Raw genomic sequence first — 17,563 nt, forward strand, 5'->3', positions numbered from 1 at the left:
CTTTAAAAGACCGCGTAAAATTAACCAATCCCAGGAATGCCTGCAGCTCTGCTTTGTTTTTGGGCGCTGGAGCCTTCCTAATTGCCTTAACTTTGCTCTCAGTAGGGTGAATTCCTTTCTTGTCTATCCGGTAGCCCAAGAAATCGACCGATTCGACCCCTATCTGACATTTATTTGTCTTGACTTTTAATCCGGCTGTCCGGAAAATGCTCAAGACCTTTCTTAACCGCTCCCCCAATTCCTCCATGTTTTCCCCTGAAATTAGGACATCATCAGTAGGAACTACCCTGGGAGCCCTTGCAGTAGTCGTTCCATCAGGTTTTGGAACAGCCCTGGTGCCACACTAACCCCAAATTGCAATCGGTGCACTTGAATGCCCCCTGTGCGTCACAATCGTTTGGGCTTCGGCTGTGCGGGCGTCTACTGGCAGTTGTTGGTAGGCTTGGGCCAAGTCTAACTTTGCAAAGACTTGCCCTTGCCCCAAGGAGTGCAATAAATGTTGCACCACGGGAACCGGGTACGCGCTTTTCTGTAAGGCTTTGTTAAGCGTCGCCTTGTAGTCAGCGCAAATTCTAATTGACCCGTCCGATTTGATGGGGGTGACGATTGGCGTCTCCCACTTTGCGTGATCGACTGGCACCAAAACCCCCTGATTTATGAGCTTGTCCAGCTCCTTATCAATTTTGGGTTTTAGGGCAAAAGGGACTCTCCTCGCCTTAAGCCTAATGGGGGCTACCTGGGGGTCTAAGTTGAAGGAAATAGGGGTCCCCTTGTACTTGCCCAGGCAGTCCTTGAAGACATCTTCGAACTCGTTAAAGAGAATGTCTTTCAAATTGCAGTCACTTCTGTAGATGCCAGTCACTCCCATGCCCAGGGCACGAAACCAGTCTAGTCCCAACAGACTGGGCAGAGTTCCTTCGACGATCGTGATGGGCAGGGTCTTTTGTGAGGGCCGTACTCGACTCGGACGGAGGTGGTCCTCGAACAGGGATGCGATTCCCCTGGTAGTCGTGCACTCGTAGCCGCTGTGCTTGCAGATGGCGCTTCGCGACGGACGGCAGCGACTTCGCCAGGGTGTCCCAGGACATGATGGTGATCGCTGATCCCGTGTCCACTTCAAGCCTGCACCGTACTCCCTCGATCTTGGGCTTTGTGAAAATCTTCTTTTCCACTTTGGTTGAGGCGCGGCCTATAATGACAGTCGCTTGGTTAGACTTCGCCTTTCTTGTTTGAACCAATCGCGGGCCGCCTTTCCGGTTCCGCTTTGATTGGCCGATTTGAATTTTCGGCGGAAGGTTGGGCCGCTCTGCAAACCTGAGCTAAGTGTCCTTTCTTCCCACACCGCCGCATGTTGCGTCTTTAAACCTGCAGCGTTGGCGCTGATGCTGCCCTCCGCAGCTTCCGCACTCGCCACGGTCCTCAGTGTCGCGTTTCTCGGTCCGGCAGACCCTTCCTCATCCTCGCCTCACCTTCGGATTCGGACTGAATCTCCTCCTGGTGTACTGGCGCTGGCTTTGCGCCGCCTTGGATTGAAGAGGCTTTTGCAGAGTCTCTGCTGCTTTAGTAGACATTTCGTGTGCTCTGGCCTCGCCCAGAGCGGTGGCTAGTGTCAGGTTGCTCCTGGCTAGCAGTCGTCGCCGTGGCGGATGTCCTTGACCCCTCGGATGAGTTGCTCGAGTAGCACTTCGCCTAAGTCTCGGTATCCGCAGTCCTTGGACGCCTTCTTAAAGCGGCCATGTAGTCACCGATGGACTCGCCTCCATCTGTCTCGTTCTCCGAATTCAAACCGCTGCACGATTTGGACGGCGTCGGTGCGAAATGGTTCTTCAGCAAAGTCTGCAGAGTCGGCCATGATACCGATTGTATCGGCGTTGGCTCTGCCAGGGCTTCCGCAATCTCGATTACCTCCGGCCCGCAATGGCTTAGGAAGTAAGCCCGCTTGCGGTTATCAGGGATCCCCTGTAGTTCGTTGGCTTCTAGAAAGCTTTCGAAACGGGTCATATATGTTCCCCATTTCTCCTTGCCCGGGTTGTACGGTGCGGGTGGCGTGTTTGCCATTTCCGCGTTTCTGCCCTGAGTTTGCTGGGTTCGGGACTAGCGTGCTTCAGCTCGGTTCTGGTTCTCCTTAGCCTCGAAATCCCACCTTCGTCGCCAATGTTAAGTTCGGGAAGTAACGAGGCTGGAGACCAGGGTAGTGACAACAGCTCTTTAATATAGGGTGAACCCAGCAACAGGCTGGGGCAAAAACCTCTCCTTTTATACAGTTCTGCTGGAGGCTTCGTCCAATCAGCAACGTGCTGATTTCCCGCTCAAATATTTAAAGGCACAACTGTTAATACATAACAAGAATAGTACGTGTTCAGCCCAGTTCTCAAATAGAATGATCTGGCTGAGCAGAATCTCTTAGGAAACACTGACCTATCCAATGCCAGAAAGTTAAGAGTTCTTAGCAGCATGGTTTCCTGCCATTTTAAAGTAGAAAACAAAAAAAACCAAATTGGGTGCTTAAGAAAAATATCCTTCCTCCCCAAATCCTAAACTATTGTCCCTAATCTCAAGAAAACAATGATATTTTACTTCCCGTCATATTGTCTCTTCTTACTTTCCTTCAAATATGAAAGAAGACTTCCAGAAACCAAAATGTTTTCCCCCCATATTAACACTAACAGACCCTATGAACTTTAAATCAATAGGATTAAATCACCAAAGGCATGGAATTAGGCTGATCTGCATGGGTGATTCCACGGAAGATCCTCTTCTTGCCCCAGGATTTCTGATTAAGGACTCTGTAGGGCAGGAATGTCAAACCGGATTTCTTCAAGGGCCCGATCAGCATTGTTGATAGTTTTCTGTGGGCTGGCTGGGGGGCAGAGGGGGGTGAGACGGGATAGACACCTCCTGCAGCACCCTGCCGGCCAACCCCCCCCCCCACGCCCCATTTTGGCCGGCAGAGTGCTGCAGGAGACTGTCCAGGCCAAAAACAGGACGTGGGGAGCCTCACACGCCCCCCCACGTGCCCCGTTTTGGCTGCCAGAGGTACCGCGGGCCGATCCTTTGTATTTCCAGGCTAGCCTTGTGGCTGCCAGATTTAAGTACCCCGCAGGCCGGATCCGGCCCACGGGCCTTGAGTTTGACACCCCTGGTGTAGGGGATCTTAATTCAACTTTCCCTTGATTTATACTGAAGTGCCTCCTCTTATTGCTTCATGGAGCAATTCACCTAGATAGCTTGGTGATGATCCAGATATCAGTTTGAACTATTTGGATGTAAGGTGGGTCTCCTGCATGCAGAGATAGAATCTCCCGTAATGAATTGATGCTTAACGATGTTGATGTTGTAAACTTGATTTCATATCATCAAAGTCCTGAATTACCGTAAGTTTATTCGCTCCTGCTGAGAAGGCATAGTGAGAGGTTGCATCAAGTCAAATTTATCTTCCTCCTTCAGCCTGCTGGATTTTTTTCTCTCTCTGAAGAATGTTATGTAGAGCAATGTTATCAGAAAAGAGCCCTTATGTATCCTGTTGTTCTGCCTTGGCAAGCTTCCCAAGAGTCAGAAGGAGGCAGGCTCAAGTATTTTGAAATACTCTAGTTGGCACAATTCCAAAGCTCTGTAGAGAGTGCTTCAGTCTTAAAAGCATTTGGGGGTAGTAATGGTTGTTGAAATCACAGCACAAGCCTCTTAAAGCCTTGGCGGCGTGGAAGCCATGTTATCTCCATTAGTATTACTTCACATCTAAGTAACTGTGACTAAGATTTCAGGATGGCCTTCTTCATATTCCATCTTTGATTATTGATGTGGATCATTGGTAGATATAATATGACTTTCCTCAGTTGAAGTACATATCTTTCACTTGGTACTTCAGTGCTAAGGTTTGAATTTTGCTTTTCAACTATACTAAAATAGTGCTCACCCCCTCTTGGAGAAGGGTCTCCCCAGTATTGCCATTCTCACCAGCTGTCTCAACTTCCTTTAGAAAACTAGGGAACCATTTTTTCTACTAGCATTTTTATTTCCTCTAGCTCTTTATTGGCCTCCAACAGCTGTTCAAATATAGATTGGACTGTGTGGGTAGTAAGAAGACAGTTATTTTGCAACTAAGGACAGATCTGTGTTCAACTCTAATGAGTTCCCAGTTAAATCTGCTTCCTTGGTCTCAGATTCCGTTCCAGCTACTTCTCCCTCTTTGTTTATTACAGTGAACCTGGGCAGAAATAAAAAACCCAATCCCAAGAACAATAACACCACCAACAATTTGACAACAATCAAACAAACCACTTATTGGACTCTGTACCACTCTGGGGTCGCCAGCCCTGTGGTGAAACCATATCTTCAGACATTCAAAAGACTACCAAGAAGGGGGCCAATCTTATCTCTGTAGGGATGATGATGTTCCACAGGGAGTAAACCACCATGGAGAAGGTTCTTCTTCTTATGACTCAGTAACAAGCTGTCTTACCTTTGTAGAAGATGAAGAAGTCACTGCATGTAGCTGATTTGCCAAAAGAGTTATTCTGTCAGCAGTGGAGAAGTCAAACAAAAAGTGAGAATGATAATTGTGACCACATGATGGAATTTTTTTTTTCAAGATCACATGTACATAAAAAAGGTGGGGCTTAGAACACACGGTTTTGGCCGCCATGTTGATGTTTTTACACACACTCACATCAGTGGTGGGATTCAAATAATTTTTTAGTACTGGTTCTGTGGGCGTGGCTTGGTGGGCATGGCAGGGGAAGGATACTGCAAAATCCCCATTCCCTCTGTTCTGTGCAGGGTAACAAAAGAATTTTGTACTCAAAATTTCTGCTACTGATTCACCAGAAACCGTCTGAATTAGCTGAATACCACCTTTGACGCACATGCATGGATGCACCTGCAATCCATACCAAAGATTAAGGGAGTTTAATGAAGGCTGATGGATAGGACTGGATGGCCAGGACTGGATAGCCGCTCTAGAAACAGGTCACTACAAGAAACGAGGGGGGAAGTTGATACTGCTCCAGCAGAGAGAGCTTAATGATGAGTTGGACATGACATTTTTGCAAAGTAATGGACAATGCTACCCATTTGAATGTGTGTCCTTATGACATTGCTCCGTCTTTTTAGTTCCTGGAAAAGGTATAATTTATTGATCAGAAGAAAATATGCTGTGCATTGCAAGTGGAAACCAACCGCTTGTCAAATACACAGAAAGGAGAATTCCAATGGCAATTTACAAGGACTTCTGAAGTATTGGGGAAACTATTGAATGAAGTGAAAAATAAGATTGATTTTGAGGGGGAAAAATCCTATAAAAATTCATACATCTAGATCACCTAACACAGTCATTCTACTAGCTGAGGTGACTTTAATGAGGAAAGTCTTATTTCATAATATAATGAATATACATCCATTGGTCTGAAGGCATCCCCTATTAATTGTTTTCATATAAGCGAGAATCTTCATAGAATTGTTAAGAAATGGCTGCAACTGAATACATAGACCCTTCATGAATCTTTTAACTAAGATTTTAAAATTGCAAGATCTGGGCTGGGAAGTGGCTCACCAGGCTAATGTAGCCTGTTATTAACACACAGCTGCCTGCAGTTACAATTACTGCAGGTTCTAGTCCCACCAGGTCCAAGGTTGACTCAGCCTTCCATCCTTTATAAGGTAGGTAAAATGAGGACCCAGATTGTTGGGGGGGGAAATAAGTTGACTTTGTATATAAATATACAAATAGGATGAGACTATTGCCTTACACAATGTAAGCCGCCCTGAGTCTTCAGAGAAAGGCGGGATATAAATTCAAATTAAAAAAAAAAAGATCTTGAATGTGAAAATGAAAAGCAGAAATGGATGTCAGAAAAGCTTATAGTGAAAAGAATAGAAGAAGCCCTATATGTACAGATAGTCCTTGGTAATACAATCATTCATTTAGTGACCATTCAAAGTTAAAACAGTACTAAAAAAAGTGAGCTATGACCTGTTTTCAAACATACAATTTATTTTATTTATTTATTTATTTATTTATTTATTAGATTTTTATACCGCCCTTCTCCCGAAGGACTCAGGGCGGTGTACAGCCAAGGATAAAACTCAATATATATACAATTAAAACCAGAATTTAAAACAAAGCAAATTACAAAAAAAGGCCGACATTAAAATTTAAAAATTTAAAACCCTAAAACAATAAAAACCCAATTTAAAATAATAAAACTATTATGCCAGTCCCGCTTGAATAAATAAATATGTTTTTAGTTCACGGCGAAAGGTCCGAAGATCAGGCACTTGGCGTAAGCCAGGGGGAAGTTCGTTCCAGAGCGTCGGAGCTCCAACAGAGAAGGCCCTGCTCCTGGGGGCCGCCAGCCGACACTGGTGGACGGCACCCTGAGAAGACCCTCTCTGTGAGAGTGTACTGGTACAATCATTGCCAAAGTCCCATAAAAATGGGAATGATGAAAATTTGGGTGTTTGACAGCTGGCATGTATTTATGATACAGTTGTCATGTGATCATGTTTGTAACTTTGCAAGCAAACTCAACGGTGGGAGCCAGATTTTCTTAACAACCGCACGTTTCACTTAACTAAAGTGATTCACTTAACTGTGGCAAAGAGATTGTAAAAGCTTGTAAGATGGGACACTTAACAACTGTCTTGCTTAGCAACAGACATTTTAGGCTCCATTGTGGTCATAAGTTGAGTCCTTGAGTTATGACTATAATGGAGTCTGCCCATTATGGTCATAAATCATCCCGGGTTGGTCACATGATCAACCTGATTTTATGACACTTTTTGGGTGGCAAATGCTGCAGTCATTAAGCGAAATCACAATTTACCATGGACTGGTTTTGTTGTAAATTGGAAGTAAAACTTGTAAAACATGGTCACATGACCGCAGGATGTTGCAAATGGCCACAAATATGTTTTGGTTGCCAAGCACCTGTATTACTGTCATGTAACCACAGAGAGGAAAACTGTCGGGACTTCAATTCCTGGTCTTAAGTACCTAACCAGGGCAGATCCATTGTAATCTCAAATGGTCACTAGCAACTAGTTATAAGTGGATGACTACCTGTACTTCACTCAGAAATAAGTTGGAACATCCATAGGCAATTCAACTTACAAGAGAAGAGAAGAGTAATTAGAACTCTAATTCTAATTACTAAATTAGACTGGAACTCTACTTGCGTTCCAAATAGAGAAAAAGAGAAATTTGCATTCACGTGCCTGCCTCATAGATGACTTCTTGATTTGAAGTCCCTCTTGGGTCTGAAGTCATAATTCTGGATCAGTTGTCATCTTTTCATTTCCAGATGACAAGACAGAATCGAAATATGGATGCCATATTGCCATAGCCTACCTCTATGCGAATAGAGCAAATCAGTTCAGATGTAAAGAGGAATGAATATGGCCCAAGAGTGATGGCCTCTGTTCCACAATAGAGTCTGGAGAGCCAGTAATCCAGATCTCTTTATGATGGGTTTGCTGGTCACAGTCACATTACCTGAGACAGAAGTCACTATTTGGGAAAAATGGACTCTTCACCCATTTTTTTCTGGAAGTGCTTAAAATCACCAAAATGCTTTGACCTCTAGTGGCTTTCTGACTTTGTTTTGTCCCTTCTCTTTCAGTCGGGCAACAAGAATAACTTGGCAATTGCATCCCCTCAGATTTGGGGTGGGGAGTGGGGAGTATGCTGTGCTGCAGGCCTTAGCAAGGGTAGTGTAAAGAAATGGGTTACTTTGGGTGTCTTTCACCTCCTTTTCTAAGGGGACTAATAATAGTGACCCACTTTAGTTGCAATGTGAACATAGCAACATGTGATTATAAGCATAAAATTGAAGAAGGAAATACAATTATCTCTTCTTCAATTCCCTTCTGCTTGTTTCCTTCCCATCTCTGCCCTTTGGCTTGCTCTACACTCTGCTGCCCCCAGCTGATCTTCGCCATTTTCTTCTCCCCATTGTTGAGGTAGAAGCCTGGATCTTTGCAAGACAGCTGTTGGCTACCTGAGGCCTTCTGAAGGCAGTGGTGGGATTCAGCTGGTGTAACAACCAGTTCGCTGAGGTGATTTGAATTCAGCTCTACTGCAGCCCAGGTGAGTAAAATAGCTGAGGCACGGCAATCCGCTCTGCCGTGCCGATCAGCTGGGCTTCCAACAAAGGAAATAAAGTTAAGTAAAGCGCAGGCAGGCGGGCCCACGCTGATCGGCGGAGCTACCGCTTCGGCTGAATTGGTCCGAACTGGTAGAATCCCACCCCTATCTGAAGTCTGTGAGAAGGGCCAGGTGTTGTGTCTTGCCCGCTCTCACCGCAGCCGGGGTCTTCTTAGCTGCTTCCGAACGCTGAAGAATGTCCTAGTATGCCTCCCGGCCCCAGCCCTGGCTCCATGCCCAGACAGGCTGAAGAGGAAGAAATACCTCCAACCCCCAGCTCTGGCTCCATGCCCAGGCAAACGGAGCAACTAGACCCCTCCCCCTCCTCCACAGCATGTGAGCCTGAGGAAGGTCTATTACCAACAGCTGCAGACTGGAGTGACCTTCGCGTCAGAAGACTTGATAGGCGGAGGCAACAGAAGGAAGGGAGGGGCAGGCCTGGATAAGTGCTGAGTCATGGAGCCACACCCCATGGCCTATATAAAGGACCTGCTTTCTGGCATTCTCTGAGTCAGGCAAAGTCTAAACATATCTTGCTGAAGTCACTTTCTGGTCTCCTGCCTGCCCTGAGGACTTTGCTAGGACTTTGGCAGAGCTGCAGAGGCACACCTGATTCGGATTTCCCTGACCCGGCCGTCAGCAGAGGAGTGGGACACGACACCAGGCTGAATTGAACTAGAAGTGATTATGGCAAGGCAGGAAAAGTGCGACATCCTCATCTAACGACGACGGTGCTGTCCTGACCTAACGATGGCAACCAAGTGTCAGAAGAATATTCTGGTGTGTTTCCCAAGCTGGGATTCGTAAAAGAATGACATCGGACTCCCTGCTCGAAGAGGGGAAAAAAGTTTATTTGAGAGCATAAAAAGAGCACTCGAAAGTAGACTACCGTTTGAATGTTTTGAGGAAGAGGGTGTTTATAGAGAAAGTAGTTCTTCGTCTGAATGCATCTTTGGCAATTTCCTTCCATGTGTGTCGATTTGGGGTGCCCCCTTTTTGTGTCTGTGTTCCTAAAAGCCCTATATCTTAAAGGGTTTGTCTTGTTTGCTATTCTTTGAAAAGAATGCCCTTTGAAAGGAAATGCACTATCAATTATTTAGCTTGACAGTTAAATTATCTTTGCTACATGGTTTCTTTCAACTATTGACAGGGTCAAGTTGTTAATTCAAGAAGTTTACAGGCAGTGCATGAATAAAATTATTTCCAACACACAATTACCACAACAACCATTGCAAAACGGTGCAGTCATGAGATGTTTCCCCTAAGGACTGTTTCACTTGGTGGCAGGAAGTTCAGTCCCAATTAGGATTCTTAAAGTAGTCCTTAAGGGGACTACCTATGTTGTAAAGCAATAACCAGTGGCTAAAAGGTAAGGTAAGGCGAGATTACTCTCCAGTTCTAATTGAATCAAAAGAAAGCTGACTTATATAAATGCAGGGCCAGAGGGATCAGTTCAATTTTGCATTTTTGCAATTCCTCCAAGTTTATATGGAGGAATAATTTTCCTGTAAACGATGCAAAAAAAAAATCAATACTGTAGAGCATTCACTCAAAACAACTAAGCACAACAGAATAGCAACAGGAAAACACTGTTGTTGTAAGTAGAAGTTATAGTAAGCATAAACATCTAGAAGCAATAAAGGGGCTCTGGAATGTTTCTCTAAGACATCTTAGGCCAGGGGTCTCCAACCTTGGTCCCTTTAAGACTTGTGGACTTCAACTTCCTCTGGGAATTGAAGTCCACAAGTCTTAAAGGGACCAAGGTTGGAGACCACTGTTTTAGGTTGTATAAATTTTTCAAAAGTTGTGCTTCATCAAACATGGGAGTATGTAAACAGCATTTCTCTGCAGATTAAAACAGATAATTTTCCTCCTCAGGTTCACACAGCTTCTTTGTAAAAAGCTGTTCTGCAGTCCTAGATTCCAACTTTCAAACAGACAGACTTTCAAGGCTTATTTTTATTATGCTATTTATATACTATCAGTGACAATATATTCTCAGAGGACCATAGTTCATTGGTGGCACATGTATTTATTTAGAAAAATACCATCCTACAAACAGTAGTCTTTGTTGGCTTTATTTATACATATTGTTCATAGTGGTAAAGTTAATAATATGTATGTTTATTTATTATACCTTCCCTTTATTATTTTTACAACTAAGGTGGTGAACACATCCAACATGTCTTCCTCTTTCTATTTTCTCTACAATGACCACTTGGTGAGATGAATTTGGCTGATAGAGAGTGACTTGCCCAAAGTTACCCAATTGGCTTTCATGTCTTAAAGCAGGACTAGAATTCCTGGTCTCTGGCTTTCTAACCTGATGCCTTAACCAAATATTATACTGGTGGAGTTATCTTAATATAAATGCTTCCTTGTTTTCTTATGAATACGAGACATACATATGGGCAAAAAAAAAAATTGTGCCCATTTTATACTGTTTTCGTCAGGCTTCACATGTAGTTATTTAAGAGTAGTTTCCTTTATCGTTCTTCACCTTTAGACGGAATCTTGCCAAACTAAAGCAATTATTTGCATAACTACAGATATACTCTGGGAATCGCTAGGAAGGAACGGTTCTAATCTTCTTCCTGTTGACCAAACTTTCCAAGCTCCACTGCCTCTTTGCTCTCCTCCCTGCTGGGTCATGCAGTCTACATTCCACCCTAGTTTCTTTTGATATTTCAGAGTGGGATGGGTGGCATATAAATTTAATAAATAAATAAAGTATTGTTCTATCAAGCCGATGAGGACTATTCAGATCTCCTTTTGGGCAAGATATGATTAATTTGGAAAACTAGGTTTTCAGGAAATTTAGGTTACCAAATCTTACTTTTACCAATCTTGTAATTTTAAACTGGTAAATATGTTTTCAGCCATTGCATTATTGTGACTGTCTAGGCCAGGGGTCCTCAAACTACGGCCTGCAGGCTGGATACGGTCCACCAAAGCCATTAATCAGGCCCGCAAGGGACCATGAAGCTGCCCCATCCACATCGCCCCACCCACCCGTCAGCCCCCACCTGCCCCTGGAGGCCGAAGAGGCCAAAAAGGGGATACGCGGAGGCCTCAGGAGGCCAAAAATGGGCCCATTTTGGGGTGGCAGAGTGGTGCTGGAGGCTGAGGAGGCCAAAAATGGGCCCGTTTTTGGCCTCCCCCGCCTCCAGAGAGAGAAAGGGAGGGAGGAGGGAGGGAGGGAGGGAGAGGGGGGGAAAAAGAGAGTGTGTGTGTGTGAGAGAGAGCACACACACAAATAGAAATCCCTCACACTCATATCCCAAGGCAGCCACATCCCTTTACTAACCTGCTTTCCACCCCCAGAAGCATAACAAATTAAAATTTAATTTTTGTGCATTGTGCTAAATTGGCTATGCCCACCCAATCACGTGATCACCTAGCCACACACCCCAGCTGGTCCGGCACCCCAACAGCCTGAGGGACCATGAACTGGTCCCCTGTTTAAAAAGTTTGAAGACCCCTGGTCTAGGCTATCTCAGAAGGTGATGGTAAATGGGACACACACGATGCCATTAGACTAGAAATAGCCACTAAGGCACAATATTGCATAGAGGTGGTGAAAATAAAATTTGGGTTATGCAGCATTCTGAATTTGAAGACAAAAAGGTCCTCTGGAGTGTCAGGATGTAAAAACAGCACCAGTTACTAACTCCAAATGTGTATTTTCTTGGAATTGTAGTGCAAAGACAGCTTCACCCTATCCTTTGATTGTGTTATTGCTGACACATAACCAAACAGAATGTACAGACAGATTTCAATTGCATCTCATAAAGAGCTGTGCTGGTTCTATTCTGTTTTCTTCTTGCAGTGAAATTACATTTAATCTTCTATAAATCAAAACGTTTACTTGGACATGGAGAAGAAGGTTTTAACAATCTGTCAGCTTATTAACTGTTGGTCTGTGCTGCGGAACACCTTATGCTAAATCATAATTGATTTGTTTGTCTGGCGTACATAGAGACCATGATCTGAACTGGCTTCTGCTTCTTTTCCAGTCACAATCTGAGATGTCCCTTCTAACATATCAAGGTTTTTAGGGCCTGGGACCTCAGTATTTGCGATAACTCATCTTTCTGTACATTTCTACGCATAATTTTAAAGGTCATCCTCAAAGGACCTGTTGAAGTTATTCTTCTGTGTTGAGGTAAAGTCAGGGTAACCCAGAGGCAGGCCTTCTCAGCAGTAGCCTTTTCCAGTGGCTTATTATTTTGGCTTTTTTTATACTAAGAAAATGACTTCTTATTCTCTGAGGCCTTTTAATTGATTAATATTTTAACATTTTATATGTATATGCCTCGTGCACCTTGGCTAAACTCAAAAATGCTAAGGCAGATCATACCCGATTAATGGTTGGATAGACCAAGAAGAAGTATCTGAGCTGAAGGCTGCATTTGAAAGTATAAAATAATTATTTCAGATAAAGGGAATGGCAAATCACTTTTGCACTGTTGCCAAGAAAACTGAATAGATAAGTTCGTGTAGTTTCCAAAAGTAAAGCTTGATTCTTATATATGGGGTGTTGTGTAGATTATTAACCTGCGGTTATATTTTCATATATTGTATTCTTAAATGCTATTTTAGTTCATAGGTTTTTTAAAAATACAGTCTGATTTTACTATGCTATAAATTGCCAGGAGGAAACCCAGTTTGTTTTTAAACAACATACATTTTTAAAATAAAAATGAATAAATATACTGTATGCAGCTTGTAAAATGATTTATAGCTAATTTTGAGTCATGAACCCAGCTGTGGTTCATTTAAAAAAACGTTAAGGTATGACTTCTTTGATACTTGAGTTCAATTGTCTCTTGTTCATGTAAACCATAGCAGTTAACAGCATAAGATCATTTGAAATGGTTTATCCACTTCTTTTGCTAGGTGGAAATTCTTGACTGGAAGACAAAACAACAGCTCTGCTTCCTAGAAAAGGTTAGTAACCATAAACATGACTTTTTTATAACCACATTTATAGATCACGTTCTGAGCACTCGGAGATTTGTACAATATCTTCATACTGTAACTGGGTGCTTCCTTAATTATATCCTTTGCTCCCACCCACTCACCCTTCCAAAAAAAGAATATCTGCTTGCTTCCTGATAGAAAGTTTTCTATTATATAGGTTGAGCCACACACTACTATAAGTGACATCCAAGTGATGTTCCACAAGATGCGTGAGTATCTGCATTTCAAAATTTATTTTAAAAGGGATGTCAGTGCTTAATTAAATTATACATAATTGTGAGGAGCATACAGAAATTCCTAAATGACACAAGCTTTCTCAAAGCAGAGTTAATAATTCTTTCTACTAATTGCTGAAAGTTTAAGCCAGCCTTTTTCACTGTGATGTTCTTCAGATGTTAACACATCTGTATCTAGCTTTCCTTTCCCATTGCCTCCCAGAAGTAGACAAATGGCTGTCCTATAGCTAGAGTTGGAATGGGACACCTCCCTGCAGCCAATTTACTGCAGCCAACTTGCTGTGGGAAAATTTAACAATTCAATTATTTAAATTATTTAAATTTAAATTCAAAATTATTATTTAAACTAAATAAAACTTATTTAAAATAAATAAAAAAACTATTTTAATTTTTGTCACTCACATTTCATTTTGTCCCTCCTTTTGCATCCTTTCCTGTCAACTCTTGTCCCACAGCGAGTTGTCTTATGGTGAGTTGGCCGTGGCTAGTTGTCCCGCGGTATGTTGCCTGCAGCAAGTTGGCTGTGTCGTATTATTGGCCATGGCGAGTTGGCCGTGGCGAATTGTCATAGATCTGGCTAGAGGATATCAAATTGGTGAAGCCTGGCTTAGGGTTTTCTGGATTGAGTTAGCGGTACAGATCTTGCAAAGCTCATTTGCTGAAGCAGAAGGTGGTTGCCAGAAAAATTCCAAAAAGTTTGTTTTGGAATTTATATATATATTTATACATAAATATATTTATTTATATTTATTTCATTTTAAAATTTTGTTTGTCACTGTCTTGCTGCAAGGCGACTCTGGGAGGTTTGCAACATTAAGCATAAATGGTTATCATTTATATATTTTATCTTTATACATGCTTTTATTTAGAAATGTATTAATATATGTGTCAGGGTTCCAAGGAACATCCTCAACGAAATAAAGGTTGAGGTTCCTCAAAGTTCCAATTTATTAGAGATGTCATGTTGACACAGCTGGGAAAACCCGAAACTGAAAACTTCCAGGTTTTCCACACCCAGTTGACAGTTCACAGCCCTGCCCCACACCCACAAGTTCATCACATTGTCCAATCAACTCTTCACATTCAATTGGATACAATCTTCAGGCAGTCTCCATCAGATGCAGGATGTCCTTGAATACGGAATGTTGTTATGACTAACTTTCTACTGCTCCAACAACAACCCCCTCCCAACTTCCCCAACTAAAATATGTGGCAGTTAAGAAGCAAAAAAAAAAAAAAAAATTGCCTTCCAAAACTGAATATGATTATATATGTTGATGTTACTTTGCCAGAAATGTTGTGTAATACTTCGGAAATCAATCCCACCAAACCCAAACAGGAAAAATATAGAAAGAATGAGTAAAGAACTGATTTGCATGAATTGAGATTTTTTTATAATTTGCTGAAATTAAGATGGAAAGTCAGAGGACTGAATCCATAGGAAGGTCGTGTTTTTAATTGTGCATTTCTATTTTTCCCTGTAGATCCTCAGTGGTATCCAGCAAGACAATCTATAAGGCTTGATCCTAGTAAGTATTGTGTGTGTGTGTGTGTGTGTGTGTGTGTGTGTGTGTGTGTGTGTGTAGGGAGAGAGAGAGAGAGAGAGAGAGAGGGAGAGAGAGATTAAATCTGAATTCTGTGAAGTGAGATCTAGACTCCTGCATCCATAGACAAAACTGACGCTGTTTAAGAGGGAAGGGGAATCAAAATAAAAATTCTACCCTCCAGGCTGATTTTTTCCTTCTCTCCACCCTGCATAGTATGAAAATCACGCTGCTCAACAAAGGTCCAAGGCCATCTTCTTGTGAAATCGGACCAATTATTGAGACAGATTTTCTGAGAGAAAATCTTGTGTATAACACTCTTTGCTGTGATTTCTTTTTAACACCCTGGTTTCCCAAAGACTAGACTGTGAGCTCATGTTCTGCATACAGAATGTTACCAATATAGCCCAACGTAAGAGATTGTGACAGCAGGCCTGAGAAACATCAGCAAAGGATGAAGAAGGGAAGAACAGGGACAAGATCTGCTTCAGTTTTCTGTATACTGAAAACTGTAGTCCTCGACTTACAACAGTTAATTTAGTGACTGCTCAAAGTTACAACGACACCGAACAAAGTGATTTATTGCTATTTTTCATACTTAACAACATAACATAACATAACATAACATAACATAACATATCATAACATCAGAGTTGGAAGGGACCTTGGAGGCCTTCTAGTCCAACCCCCTGCCCAGGCAGGAAACCCTACACCATCTCAGTCAGATGGTTATCCAACATTTTCTTAAAAATTTCCAGTGTTGGAGCATTCACAACTTCTGAAGGCAAGTCGTTCCACTTATTAATTGTTCTAACTGTCAGGAAATTTCTCCTTAGTTCTAAGTTGCTTCTTTCTTTGACCAGTTTCCACCCATTGCTTCTTGTTCTACCCTCAGGTGCTTTGGTGAACAGCCCGACTCCCTCTTCTTTGTGGCAGCCCCTAAGATATTGGAACACAGCTATCATGTCTCCCCTAGCATCCCCATAGCCACGTGATCAAAATTCAGATGTTTGGCAATTGACTCATATTTATGACAGTTGCAGTGTCCTGGGGATACGTGATCACCTTTTGTAACCTTTTGACAAGCAAAGTCAATGGGGGAACCAGATTCACTTAACAACCGTGTTACTAAATTAACAACTGCAGTGATTCACTTAACAACTATGGCGAGAAAGCTCGTAAAATGGGGGCAAAACTCACTTAACAAATGTCTCACTTAGCAACAGAAACTTTTGGCTCAATTGTGGTGGTAAATCGAGGGCTATCTGTATTGACAACGACATGTAGAATCATTTGACGTATTTTCCTTTTCCATGTCGTCAAATGCTCCCTTTCTTTTCCTTCAAATGTTCTTAAATGGAAGAAAGGTTTTGATGCCAGTGAAGACTCCATGAGGTAAATAGGAAAGAATAGCTGTAGAAAATGCAACTTTGATGAGGGATTGTGTACTTCAGTTCATGGTACAACTTCTTCTCACCCTCTCAGAAGGAAAGTCCCTGAAGAATGAAGAAATCCTGCAACTGCTCCCAGTTGGCACCACTGCTACTCTCTATTTTAAAGATTTAGGGCCGCAAATTGGATGGACCATGGTGAGCCCCTCAGTTTTGATAAGTTTTAATTAATTGCTGTTTTACCTCAGTAATATCTTGTATTACGATGTTTTTTAGGTTTTTTTCCAATGCAAAATGGTAGAAAGCACCTCCCGCCTTTTTTGTGTTCTTTTCTAAACTCAAGAGTTGCTGGGATGAAGGATGCAAAAGGGAAAAAATATAATCACCAAAAAAAAAACCTTGGCAAGCAAGTCCATAGCAACGCAGCACTAGTTGCTTGGCAACCTGACAAAACCCAGCTTGTGTAATGTCTATATCAGGGGATGCAACAAAAAAGTAGGGAGAGGATGCAGCCCTCCAAAATTAGGGCGAGAAGGAAACAGTCATTTGATCCAATCATGTGGAATGGTGCCAACTTGGAAGAACAGAATCAATTCTTCCAATTTTTCATCTTTGGCTTCTGTTTTCTGAGCTTCAGTGCCAGGAGAACCTAAACAGGTAAAGTGCTTCCTTGCACAAAGATGCTGTGACAAGCCCCTTTTCTGAATTGGCTTTTTGCCTGTCATATCTGCTAAAAGAACAAAAACAACATCTGATAAGGGAAAAGACATTTTTAAAAAGAAAGCGCTCAAGTGAGACTGTTAGATGAATCCAGGATTTGTGGGCACAGCAATTTGTGGGCACAGTGGGTTGTGTTATAATCTAGAGTCCTCCCTCTCCTTGTGTTTTATTTATTTATTAGATTTTTATCCTGCCTTTATTACTTTATAAGTAACTCAAGATAGCAAACACACCTAATGCTCCTTCCTCCTCCTATTTGCCCCATAAAACAACAACCCTGTGAGGTGGGTTGAGCTGAGAGAGAGTGATTGGCTCAAAGTCACCTAGCTGGCTTTCATGTCTGGGGCAGAACTAGATCTCACAGTCTCCTGCTTCCTAGACAAGCACCAATACATTGCTACCCAATCTTTGCCAGCCTGGCAATTTTCAGACATGTTACACAGCCCAACATGTTGCCAAGTTAGGGACTACTTGCATATATCATAAGATAAAATGGGAAATTGATAGCAAACCAACAATTTATATTTGGAATCAGTGCACAAAATACAA

The 17,563-nt window shown here is 42.4% G+C and overlaps 1 protein-coding gene across 1 annotated transcript in view; it reads left to right on the plus strand.

The window, feature by feature from the left end:
• The window catches only part of LOC131195570 (very-long-chain enoyl-CoA reductase-like), a 40,950-nt gene that overhangs the window by 8,073 nt on the left and 15,314 nt on the right, over positions 1–17,563 (plus strand). Inside the window, exons 2-5 of the mRNA XM_058177591.1 lie at positions 13,040–13,090; positions 13,281–13,332; positions 14,844–14,888; positions 16,389–16,492. Coding sequence (XP_058033574.1) covers positions 13,040–13,090; positions 13,281–13,332; positions 14,844–14,888; positions 16,389–16,492 — 252 coding nt within the window. The remainder of the gene's footprint in view (positions 1–13,039; positions 13,091–13,280; positions 13,333–14,843; positions 14,889–16,388; positions 16,493–17,563) is intronic.

The sequence above is a fragment of the Ahaetulla prasina genome, chromosome 3 (genome assembly GCF_028640845.1).
Source record: "Ahaetulla prasina isolate Xishuangbanna chromosome 3, ASM2864084v1, whole genome shotgun sequence".
In the NCBI taxonomy this organism is placed as follows: Eukaryota; Metazoa; Chordata; class Lepidosauria; order Squamata; family Colubridae; genus Ahaetulla; species Ahaetulla prasina.